Genomic DNA, 10,812 nt, shown 5'->3' with positions numbered 1-10,812 from the left:
CCTTAGGCCTAAGGAGCGGCGCTTCTCAGGATCCTTTTAACAAATATCTTCGTATCCGTATTGTGAAGTACTAAAGTGAGTGGATAAAAGCTTGTCAACAAAGCCTGGCAGGGCATTGCGAACGAAGGTTAAAAAATAAAATCTGGTCTCCGTGGCGCTCATCCCTGCAGTGTTGCAGATACAAAAATGATGCGCTTTATCTGTGTCCCACTTTCGCGTGTAAATATTCGCTGGTTGCTGCTGCCGCGATTTCTCACTCCACCGCTTCGACAACGAATTTCCGCGTTCATCGAGCGAGATGCATTCATATGTACCTGTGCAGGTGTGACACCGTGTTTGTTAATTTAGTTAGTAAATCGAATGTTTACAAGTATAAAATGCCGATAAAACTGCTGTCATTACTTCGTAGAGCTTTCTACTAATGTGCTATCGAAATCGGTGCTTCGCCTATCGGGCGAAAGTGCGACTCTCCTAACAGCGATGCTATTCTTGCTCGGCGTAAGACGGACCGCGCATAACAAAACTCCACCGACGCCCACCGACGGAAGCCGGCTCCACCGCCGCGCCGAGATCTGCGCCTGCGCCGTGATAACGGTTAGGAGTGCGCGTGCGCTTGACCTTGAAAAAAGCTTGAAAGCGTGTGCTCGGCGTCGCTCGGTCACTGAACACCGTGGGGCTGGCTCGGAGAGTTCGTACTACCGAAGAGTCTCCGCATCGCGAAGCTAGACTTGCTGCGATGCGCAGCCTCTTCTTCGGCAGTACGAAAACGGGCAAGCTCGCACTCGGTCGCGGGAGCTGGTCGATCATAGGGGCAAATAATGCGCGCCAAGTCTGAATCTACTTGAAGCGAAGTTCCAATCTAGCAGCAAGCCAGTTACAACCTAGTTTAGCCGGAATAGCCTCTAATCGACCAGCTTCGCTGTTTCAAACCTCACGCGACCGAGTGTGCGCTTGCCCGTTTCTTTCTTTCTTTTAAACAGGGAATTCAAGAAACCATTGCAAAGGGGGGACGCAATTCTCATTGGAAGGAAACTAATTTGCATTGTGTTGTTTATAACTCCTGCAGATTTTTTTTATCCTAATGAAGTACAAGCCTGATTGGATAAGACTTGTCAACATAGCCGGCAGGGCATTGAGAAAGAAGGTTGGAAAATAAAATCTCTCCGCGGCGCACATCTCTACATTATTCCAGCTAAAAAGTTGGGTGCTTTATCTGTTTCACAAATTGGCGTGTAAGTATTTCCGTTCCAATTCCTTGTGAAAATATGAACTTATCTAAAACGTGTAAAACATGGCACGATACTATGCGGTCGATGATCATCGTGGTTTATTGGCATCCTCTGCGAAACGAGGCGCTGACAAATAGCTTGAATTAATAGAGTCCTGCTGCATGAAACATGCAACTACTGCATGCAACTGCTACATGTGTGGATACCTGGTAGAGTACAAGGCCACTGCAATGCAAAATTTGCACGTATTGAGGCTAGGCAGTGCGCATGTTACATAGCGTGGCAAGTGACACGACTCGATGCTCATGATGCTGCTGCTGATTTATTGTCATCCCGATTGAAACAGGGCGCTGGCAAAGAGTCACCTAGCCTGCTTGATCTAATCAGTTTTGCTATATGTGTTTTTTATTCTAACATTTTTCTGTAAACCTATTTATTCTTTTGCTTCCTCAAGAGAATCGATCCATTTCGTGGCCGATTCCCACTAGTGGGTAGAAGCCGTATACGTGATTGATAGGGAACAAAAACTACCTTGTACCGTTGCCTATGCAAATGCTGCATGACGTGTAACCTTATGCAATAGTGTGCAACTGCAATACAAAGTGCGCACGCATCGACGCGGCGTGCATCTCACATCGCGTGACAGGTGGCACGACACGATAATGGTGAAGATGAATAGGATTTACTGGTACCCCTTTTAAAACGTGGCGGTGACAGTCACCTTTGCCTGCTTGATTTAGTCAAGCGCTTAATATATCTCCTTAAGTTTCTTTTTCTTCCTCGTGGGAATGGAACGTTCCCTTGGTAAATCCCTCGTAATGCGCAGGAGCCTTGACATCGCTGCGACGGAGACCAGCGGCGGCGTCGGGTAACAATATCGCCAACTCATAGAGTTTTATATTAGTATACCTAGCGGCAAATCTGGCGCTGCGATCGTTCAATCTACATGGGAATGATGGGAAGTACAGGCTTCAGATTGGCATTCTGTTGACTGGCGAACTAGTGTACAAGTATTTTTTTTATGCGAAGCATATTACGAGAGCTCAACCCAGCTCCTCAGGCGCGGCGGTGTCGCCTTCAATGACCTTTGACCCCATGCCATACCACGTGACACCGTGACGTCACGACAGAAGAGAAACGGGGCTCCAACACGCGCCGTCGCTCGCGGCGGCTACGCTTGTTTCTAGGTGGCTTTGGCTAAACTCTTGCAAGATGGGCTGGGTGGGAATCGAACCAGGGTCTCCGGAGTGTGAGACGGAGACGCTACCACTGAGCCACGAGTACGATGCTTCAAAGCGGTACAAAAGCACCTCTAGTGAATGCGGTGTTGCCTTAGAAACGAGCTGTTTCTAAGGCTCAGACGTGCGTCGCTTGCTCAGGCGCACATTTCGTTGCCGCGCCGAACGCTGCGTTGCTCGACGCTCACCGCGTCCAATGCGGGGCGCGTAGTCGCTGCGCCGTAGCCCATACACCCCTTGGCGGGTCGACGGGAACGCTGTCGCGTTCCAGTCTTGAAGGCGAAGCAGAGTAACGCATGAGTTGTTTCTTCGTCTAGCCGAACCAAATATAGCTAAGCAACAGCAATTCACCAGGCTAAACAGTGGTTCAACAACTAAAATAAAGGCTAGTATGCTTCGCATCCTGGGCTTAACGGCTTAACCTTAGCTAAGCCACAGCCATTTTTTAAAGTTTCGGTTTCGCTCCAAGCGCAATTGCTATAACCTGCAGTTGGACAGTGCAACGCAAAGCTCTCTGCGTTTGTTATGTTGCTCAGAGTGGCGATAGCGCGCTGGGCCAGCGACTGGGACGATGCTTGTGTCGCGGTGTGGCGTCGAAGCCGTGACGAGAAAGCGACGGCATCGTAAACGTTGAAAGAACATGTTTTGAGCGTTCAGACCTTTGTTTGTTAAGTGTGTTAGGTTGGCACTGTAGCGTTACGTGCTTTATGAAACTTCAGAATAGAACAAAGAAGGCACTACTGATACAAGACATATACAATTGTACTTCTAGTGGCTTGACAATCAAATTTTATTGCGGGCTTCATTATGTGCTCGTTTATGTGCTCATTTAAATGCGTGTTTTAGGACTTTGAGAACACAAACTTACTTGTGGTAGGAAAGATAGCTGCTTCCTAGCTGTAGTCTAGTGTCGCACAATGGGTACCCGCAAAGCCACTCTGTAACGCTTCGGAAGCGGTATGCCAATATAAAATATGATGGAGCATACTCGTAGGAGGCCACTAGCGTCCTAGCTAGCACTGCAGCAGATGTGCTTAAAAGTACTTGAAGACGTTCAGCAATCGTGACAGCCGACGCAACCTTTCGAAAGAGCGAGAGAGTTCGCAAGTGCCTGTCGTCTGCGAGAAAAGTCTCGCGTTTGCAGCGAGCAGGCGTCGTAGCAGACGACACTTGTAGCATTCCTCTCAAGGGCGCAACGCTTTGTCACAATACAACATTTTTAATTCCAGAAATACTTGATGAGTATTTTTATATAAGTACATGCACGGTTGTTTTGCTGTTGCAAAAATGAATAAATAATTATTCTTTGGCGTTAAATTGGGAACAGAATCACACAAGTATGCATACCCTGGTGTGTCCTGCTGACAAACTATAGTAAACCATGCTTCCATCTCAAAGTCATGCAAAGTTTATGTAGCGTGTTGTGCATTATATAAGATACTGCGGAAATAGAATTAGATTTTACGCGATAATATTTGAGTATAGCGTTGTTTACTGCGCCAGAAGCAAACACCACTAGTCTAAAGACCGAAGTCAATCCGAAGCCTGTACTTCCCATCATTCCCATGTAGGTTGAGGCGACGATCATGAGAACCCCCGTAGACACTAGCGCCACATTTCCCTCTAGGGTCTTTTTCGAAACTCTATGCGCCAACTGAAACGGCTATTCGACTGAGCGCATAATATCTTACGGTATAAACTTGACTATATATATATCTATCTCTCTCTCTCTCTCTCTCTCTCTCTCTCTCTATATATATATATATATATATATATATATATATATATATATATATATATATATATATGTGTGTGTGTGTGTATGTAAAGTTGTGTTGTTAAGCTTGCACCAATACAATAGCAGGAATGAAAGTAGAAAGAGCAATGGTGGTTTTATGGCCGCGCAGGCGTTTTGAATTGAACTTGCACGCACACGCAGCGTGAGAAGGCTTGCGCATATTAAGCCAGTTTCTTGGCGCACGCCTTTTAGTTAGTGCTGCGTGAATAGTTGGCGTGCGGTTTCTTGGCGACAGAGCCCTTGCGGTGGCGAGGTTTTGCAGGCGAGGGCGAGGCGGCGTCTTCATTACTCTGCGTGTTAGCGACCGCACTGCCGCCAGTCACCACCGGGGCTCCTGGTGTTCCTATAGTTCCGGCTGGGTAGGAGCCCTGTCCCTGGGCTCCTGGCTGGGCCATCATGCCGGCGATGTAAAAGCCCTGCCCTTGGGCTCTTGGTGGGCCCATCATGCCGCCGGCTGGGTAGAAGCCCTGCCCTAGGGCTCCTGGCTGGGCCATCATGCCGCCGGCTGGGTAGAAGCTGTACCCTTGGGCTCCTGGCTGCGCCATCATGCCACCGGCTGGGTAGAAGCTGTACCCTTGGGCTCCTGGTTGCGCCATCATGCCACCGCCTGGGTAGACGCCCTGCATCGAAGCTCCTGGCACCACCCACTGGTTGGTTGGGTAGAGGCCCTGCATTGGAGCTCCCGGTGCCATCATGTAGCCGCTTGGCAAGAAGGCTGGCATGCCCTACAAGCCCGCGCCATGATAAGTACGGATCAGATCCTATCATACTACAGACAGCTTCAATGGTTTTCTTTGGCTGTGTATTTCCCCTATTAGACACCACAGTAAAAAAATCATGCATCAACGCAAGCTTTATCTTGCGCCTTTAAGATAAGGAACTGTCTTCTTTATTTGATCAAGACACTGTTGGCCCAGCACACATTTAGAAATCATGCACTGTACATGACTAATAAGGTCTCTAATATATGATTTTGTGTTTCAAAATATTACGTTTGCTGCGTTAGTTGTCAATATATTGCCTCTTGCGCAACGATGCTACATTTGAGGAGACTTTAGCTACTACTTCTTCCCCTGTACTGCTTTGGCTCATTTGTTAATTCAAGAAAATTGAGCAATTTAGCGATAAATGTGAGAGAAATGAGTACACATCGCGTCAAACCTCAAAGTGTTGCAACGTAATGGTGATCCATGACTTAAACCGTGTTCACCACATTGCAAAGTCTCATTCAAGATCGCACTGGTCACACGCCCTGCCTATTGTCGTGACTTCAGGGGGGATGGCCAAAGACTGACTCGTTCCGTAGACGAAGAAGAAATGAATAACTTTATACAATATTTATATATAGTGGATGATAGCGTACAGGTAGAAGTAAGAGAATATCAGACCGACTGGGCGGATAGAAGCGACTCTCTTTTCTCACAATGGGCCGGTTCTCCCTTAAATCCCTTCGGCGATCCCTCGTCGGCAGCAACCAGTTTGGGCGAGTTCTCGTCATCCGGAACCAGGCGGGGCAGGGTGATGACCTTGCCCGTGTCGAATTCTTGATTCGTTGTGGAGAAGTGGCCGCCCCGTCGCCTCGTGGTAGCCACTTGGTGCATGTAGTATGGCCGCTCCTGTCTCCTCCTGGTCGCCACGTGGTGCTCGTAATATGGCACAAGAGCACCATCGCCGCCAGATAATACATGCAGAAGTCGAGCTGTTCGACGCGGCTCGACGTTTGCGATGTGCTCATTAAATGACGTCCTTGATGGAGCCAAGGAAATCGCTTTGCCGCCATTTCATTCAGTGGTCTTTCCTTTGCTTGGATCTGAGAAAGTTTACCCAGTGATCAAAAATCAACGCCAATCACTTCGGTGAAAGTGAGCACCCTCCCAATGCTATCCACAACGCCAGACCAAACTCCTTGAAAACAAACGCTCTAACTACCCTCTGTGCTCTCAACAGCACCATTATGGTTATTGTACTAAACACGAAACACGCACCCGATAAAGAGCCCGAGATACAGATCTATATAAATAGGGCTTCCAAAGAAGACACATTCCAAGAGAATTAACAGCTAAGGAATAGATTGCAAAGCAATTCTTAAAGAGTCATACGGGCAGGCAAGACCCAGCTGAGGCGATCGAAGAAAATTTACATTTTGCCTTGTCGTGCACAGAGTAAAATTCTGTCACTTGTAATTGCGTTTACCAACTTGCTGATATGCGTCGCATGTCCAAACAAGTGTTTCAAACTCTTTCCAGCATACTGGCTAATAGAAATCTTGTGCTAGCCTAGCCTTTGTCTTCTGGATACCGAAGTGACCCGACCAAACATGCCCATGCACTTACTGTAAAAGCTGTGGTCGGTATTTTCTGGCACGAATTGTTGGTTCTATGTTCGACCCTCGAAATCCTGATATTTCCGGTACTTGAGAACTGATCTAGTGTAGACCGATATGTTCTTTCGGGCCACTCCTTCATTTACATTAGCCTGCACCATAGTTAGCGAAGGGTCACTTTTCTGTGCCGCGATAAGCGCCTTTCGTTCAATCCTACTAAGCTGCTCTCAGCAAAAGGATGCGGGACTAAGCAGCAAACCTTTCACTTCAGCCCTAGGCGCCCCATTTTCCGGAGTCTCGAAAGGCTCCTCACCCCCTGTCACTGATCCGGTAATTGATCCTTCATAAGTTTAAGTCATCTGCTTTTCATTAGCCGTTTCTCCCAGCCTAGACTGCCGCTGTGAGGACGTTATATTGTCAGTAATTTTCTCGTTTGACGATGAGCTTTCAAGTTTCTTTGAGAGGGCGCGTGACCGTGATAGCGTTAATGCCATGCAAGCGAGACTGGTAGTGAACGACCGGCACTCCTTTTCTAAAAGCTGCTCTGATTTGTTCGAAAAGAAATATGAAAAGTGTTCGGGTAAACTTGGACTCCAGGCTGCCTCAATTTGCAGCCTTCCATAAGCGCCCTCGAGGGTTACCTTGGCAACTGGCTAGCACGCGCGCTGCTCTTCTGAGACTTGTCTGATCCAGGCGCATTCCCCTATATAGTATCCAGGAGAAACACAGGACGAATGAGTAACATCCATGGTGGCGGCGGAATCGCGAAGTGCCCGGCACATTTTCCCATTTACCCCTACCTTTTGGATACATGGCTCGAGCAGACTCAGATTTTCATCTGAATGGCTAGTGCTGGCGAACCCGATTTGCTCCTTGCAATATAAGGAAACATCGCCTTCCTTGTTGCAACGGAAGCAGGTAATTGGTCGCCGGGCCTCGAACGCGCGCTTTACGTCTGCCTTAACTTTAGCGACCCCAGCCGACTGGGCTGTCACTGCTAGCCCTACCCTCGCCACCTCAGCCTTAGTCAATACTCCCTTGCTGAACTCGTCGCTCGTGAATGATTTCTTATTTGGCGAAATTGGGTTGCGAGGGGAAAACCGCTTTCCAGAATAGTCCTTTTTTTCTAGCCTACCTTCCTGAATAGGTTTTCCTTGGAAGTTTCGGCGCGTGTAATCCTCCGCGAGCTGCGCTGCCTTCTATAGGTCTACCTCTGGGAGCCTGTCCTGCAGTCAAAGTCTAACTTCTGAAAGAACTCGGTAAAACTGCTCTAGTGGTAGGCATTCAAGCACCTTGTCGTGGTTGCCATACACTACTGCACGTTTGAGCCACTCTTTTCAGTTAGGTTTTAACTCGTACGCGAACTCAGCGTGCGACTCGCTGCTCCTTTTTGCCTGTCTAAACCGCCGTCCAAATGCCTCGGCAGAGAGGCGGTATTTGCGAAGGAGAGCGGCTTTTACCTTTCCATAGTTCTCGTAGTCTTCTTTGGACAAGTGTGTGAGAACTTCCGCGGCCTCTCCTGGGTCAACCGAAAGAAGTGTTTGAGATCAAAGGCTTTCGTCTAGCCCTATCTTTTCACATGTACGTTCGAAATTCACGCGATAAAGTGCGATATCACCGCCTATCCTGTACGGTCCTCCTCAGTTACCTCTTGTGTCCTCATAACGTCCAGAATGGCTTTCTTTCATCTTGCCGTGGCAACCGAAATGCCCATCTCCTGACAAACATCAAGAAGGTCCTGTACCCTGAGCTTCTCCATCGCGATCTGACGGCTCGTCTCCGGTTTTGCCTCCAAATTAGCTTTGTTTCCAAGCCAGAAATCCATGCAAGGCCTGAAGCGAACTAAGACAAAACCACTACAACCCTTTCAGAATACTCGAGAAATGGTCCTTAGCATGTACGTGTGCGGCAAAGGTCTGGCGATGCGAAAGGCAAACGTCGGGCACCTACCCCTTCAAAAGTAGCTGAAGCCGGTGGTCCTCGTGGTTGTCGTTAAGCGGTGTAGCGGGCGTTATCTGGCTTTGAATCCCACAGCTTGCCATCCACTGTTGTGACTTCGGGGTGGAAGACGAAAGACGGACTCGTTCCGTAGACGACGAAGAAACGAAAAAAATTTATACAATATTTACAGATAGTGGATGATAGCGTACAGGTAGCAGTAAGAGCGCATCAGACAGACTGGGCGGCTGGAAGCGACTCTCGCTTCTCACATTAGGCCAGTTCTCCCTTAAATTCCTTCGGCGACCCCTCGTCGGCAGCAACTGGTATGGGCGAGTTCTCTTCGGCAGGAACCAGGCGGGGCAGGGTGATGACCTCCCCCACTTCTAATTTTTTCTTCGTCGCGGAGATAGCTGGGCGCTTCTTGAATCGGCTCCCGTGTCGAATGCTTGATTCGTCGCGGAGAAGTGGCAGCTCCCGTCGCCTCATGGTAGCCACGTGGTGCATGTGGTATGGCAGCTCCCGTCGCCTCATGGTCACCACGTGGTGCTCGTAGTATGTTAACACAATTCTAGGATCGAATTGCAACTGTCAGTGCTCCGGAGCAGACCACAGTGAGTTTATAGATACATATATATGCATGCTTCATATATGCATATGAGAATCAAGAATTGGGCTCTTTTGTTTCGTCTCCCTATATATATATATATATATATATATATATATATATATATATATATATATATATATATATATATATATATATATATATATATATATATATATGTATATATATATGTATATATATATGTATATATATATAGACCTATTAGTGGTGTTTATTAGTCACCGGTGTTTTGGTCCAACCATTAGAGCAGGGCGCGGACTCACAGCATGAGCGGGATTCAGGAGCAACAGTGCTGAAAAGGGCGACCCACTAGAATGCGCTGGAGAGGACGACTCAATTTACCGTTCCAATTCTTCTCTACAATTTCCCCTGGTTGTCAGCTTGTCACTATGAGTGGGTCGTAGTTGTTTCTTGAGGCGGTCGACGTTGACAATGTTTCCTCCCCGACGGTGCATGTCCGAATACTGTTCAACGGACTCGATCATGTAAGTTCACCTTAGATGTGCGTTGGACGACGCGGTAGGCGCCTTCATACTTGGGCAGTTGTAGTTTGGTGACAACCCAGGTGCAGTGGAAGGGACCGAGAGACACACAAGCGCTCCAGCGAAGAACCTGGACACAGGTGTGGTGTAACCGCGAATGCTCTCCTGGCGCTCTTGGTCAGTTGAAGTTCAGGCCCGCGAGAGATGTCGACACTGTTCGGCATGTCTGGCTGTGGCGGAAATAGGAGCGCACTGAGATGCATCCGGCTTGTGCAGAAGGAGGAGTGTGTCGATTGTATACGTCGAGTGCCGTGTGCACAATAAGAAAGAGGGTGAAAAGCCAGTGGCGGTCTTAGTGGCGGTATTGCAGGCGTAGGTTGCGAAGGGGAGAATGGCATCCGAATATGTGTGGTCGGAGGCTACGTACATTGCGAGCATGTCGCCAAGGGTACGGTTCTTTTTTTTATTTACAAATACTGCTGTCTCCATACAAGACATAGCCGGGGGTGGGTAAATGCAAAACGTAGAATATACAAGATCATGTTTGCAGAGCATAACAGGTTAATTGGTCACAAAAAAAGAGGCAAAAGAGGTTTACAGAGTGCAGATCAAAGTTAAGAATGCTAAGAAATACTAACCCGATATATATTTTATCACTTCTGTAGAAGATTGCTCAGTGCGTAGTCGTCTAACAGATCCATCAAGCTTGTTCCGCAATTCAATTGTTGATGGAAGGAAAGAAAATTTAGAGTAGCTCAGCTGCGACCTAAGCGTCACAGTGCTAATTCACCGAATCAATGCGCCTCGTACGGCGTACTGAGCTGGTGAGGAAAGATATAGGCGCGCAAACATGAACAGAAGAATTGACAATATTGTAAAGCATGGTAAGACGATCACATGCGCGTGTCTGAGCCTGCGACTGTAGGGATAACAGCTGAGCATGCGAGGAAGGTGAGAAATGGCGATAGTACCTCTCGAATATTAATCGTATCGCTTTTTTTGTACAGCTTCGAGTTTAGCAAGATCGCACTGATGAATACAGGACCAAATTATGGAGGCGTATTCAAGGATGCGTTGAACTATTGGTTTGTAGGCCGTGAGCTTGCACTATCTATTGGAATTTGTAAGCGTGCGGTTGATGTAACCAAGCCTCTGAAGCGCTTTTGAACTGATGAG

The 10,812-nt window shown here is 47.8% G+C and overlaps 1 protein-coding gene across 10 annotated transcripts in view; it reads right to left on the bottom strand.

Annotated features, from left to right (window-relative positions):
• Positions 1-4,334: 4,334 nt before the first annotated feature.
• The window catches only part of LOC135895915 (elastin-like), a 97,097-nt gene continuing 90,619 nt past the window's right edge, over positions 4,335-10,812 (bottom strand). For all 10 annotated transcript variants that reach the window (XM_065424163.1, XM_065424162.1, XM_065424156.1 and 7 more), the window contains one exon: positions 4,335-4,990. In XM_065424163.1, coding sequence (XP_065280235.1) covers positions 4,454-4,990 — 537 coding nt within the window. In that variant the 3' untranslated portion in view covers positions 4,335-4,453. The remainder of the gene's footprint in view (positions 4,991-10,812) is intronic.

This window comes from Dermacentor albipictus, chromosome 2, assembly GCF_038994185.2.
Source record: "Dermacentor albipictus isolate Rhodes 1998 colony chromosome 2, USDA_Dalb.pri_finalv2, whole genome shotgun sequence".
In the NCBI taxonomy this organism is placed as follows: Eukaryota; Metazoa; Arthropoda; class Arachnida; order Ixodida; family Ixodidae; genus Dermacentor; species Dermacentor albipictus.
This window is presented reverse-complemented; position numbering and strand designations above follow the sequence as displayed.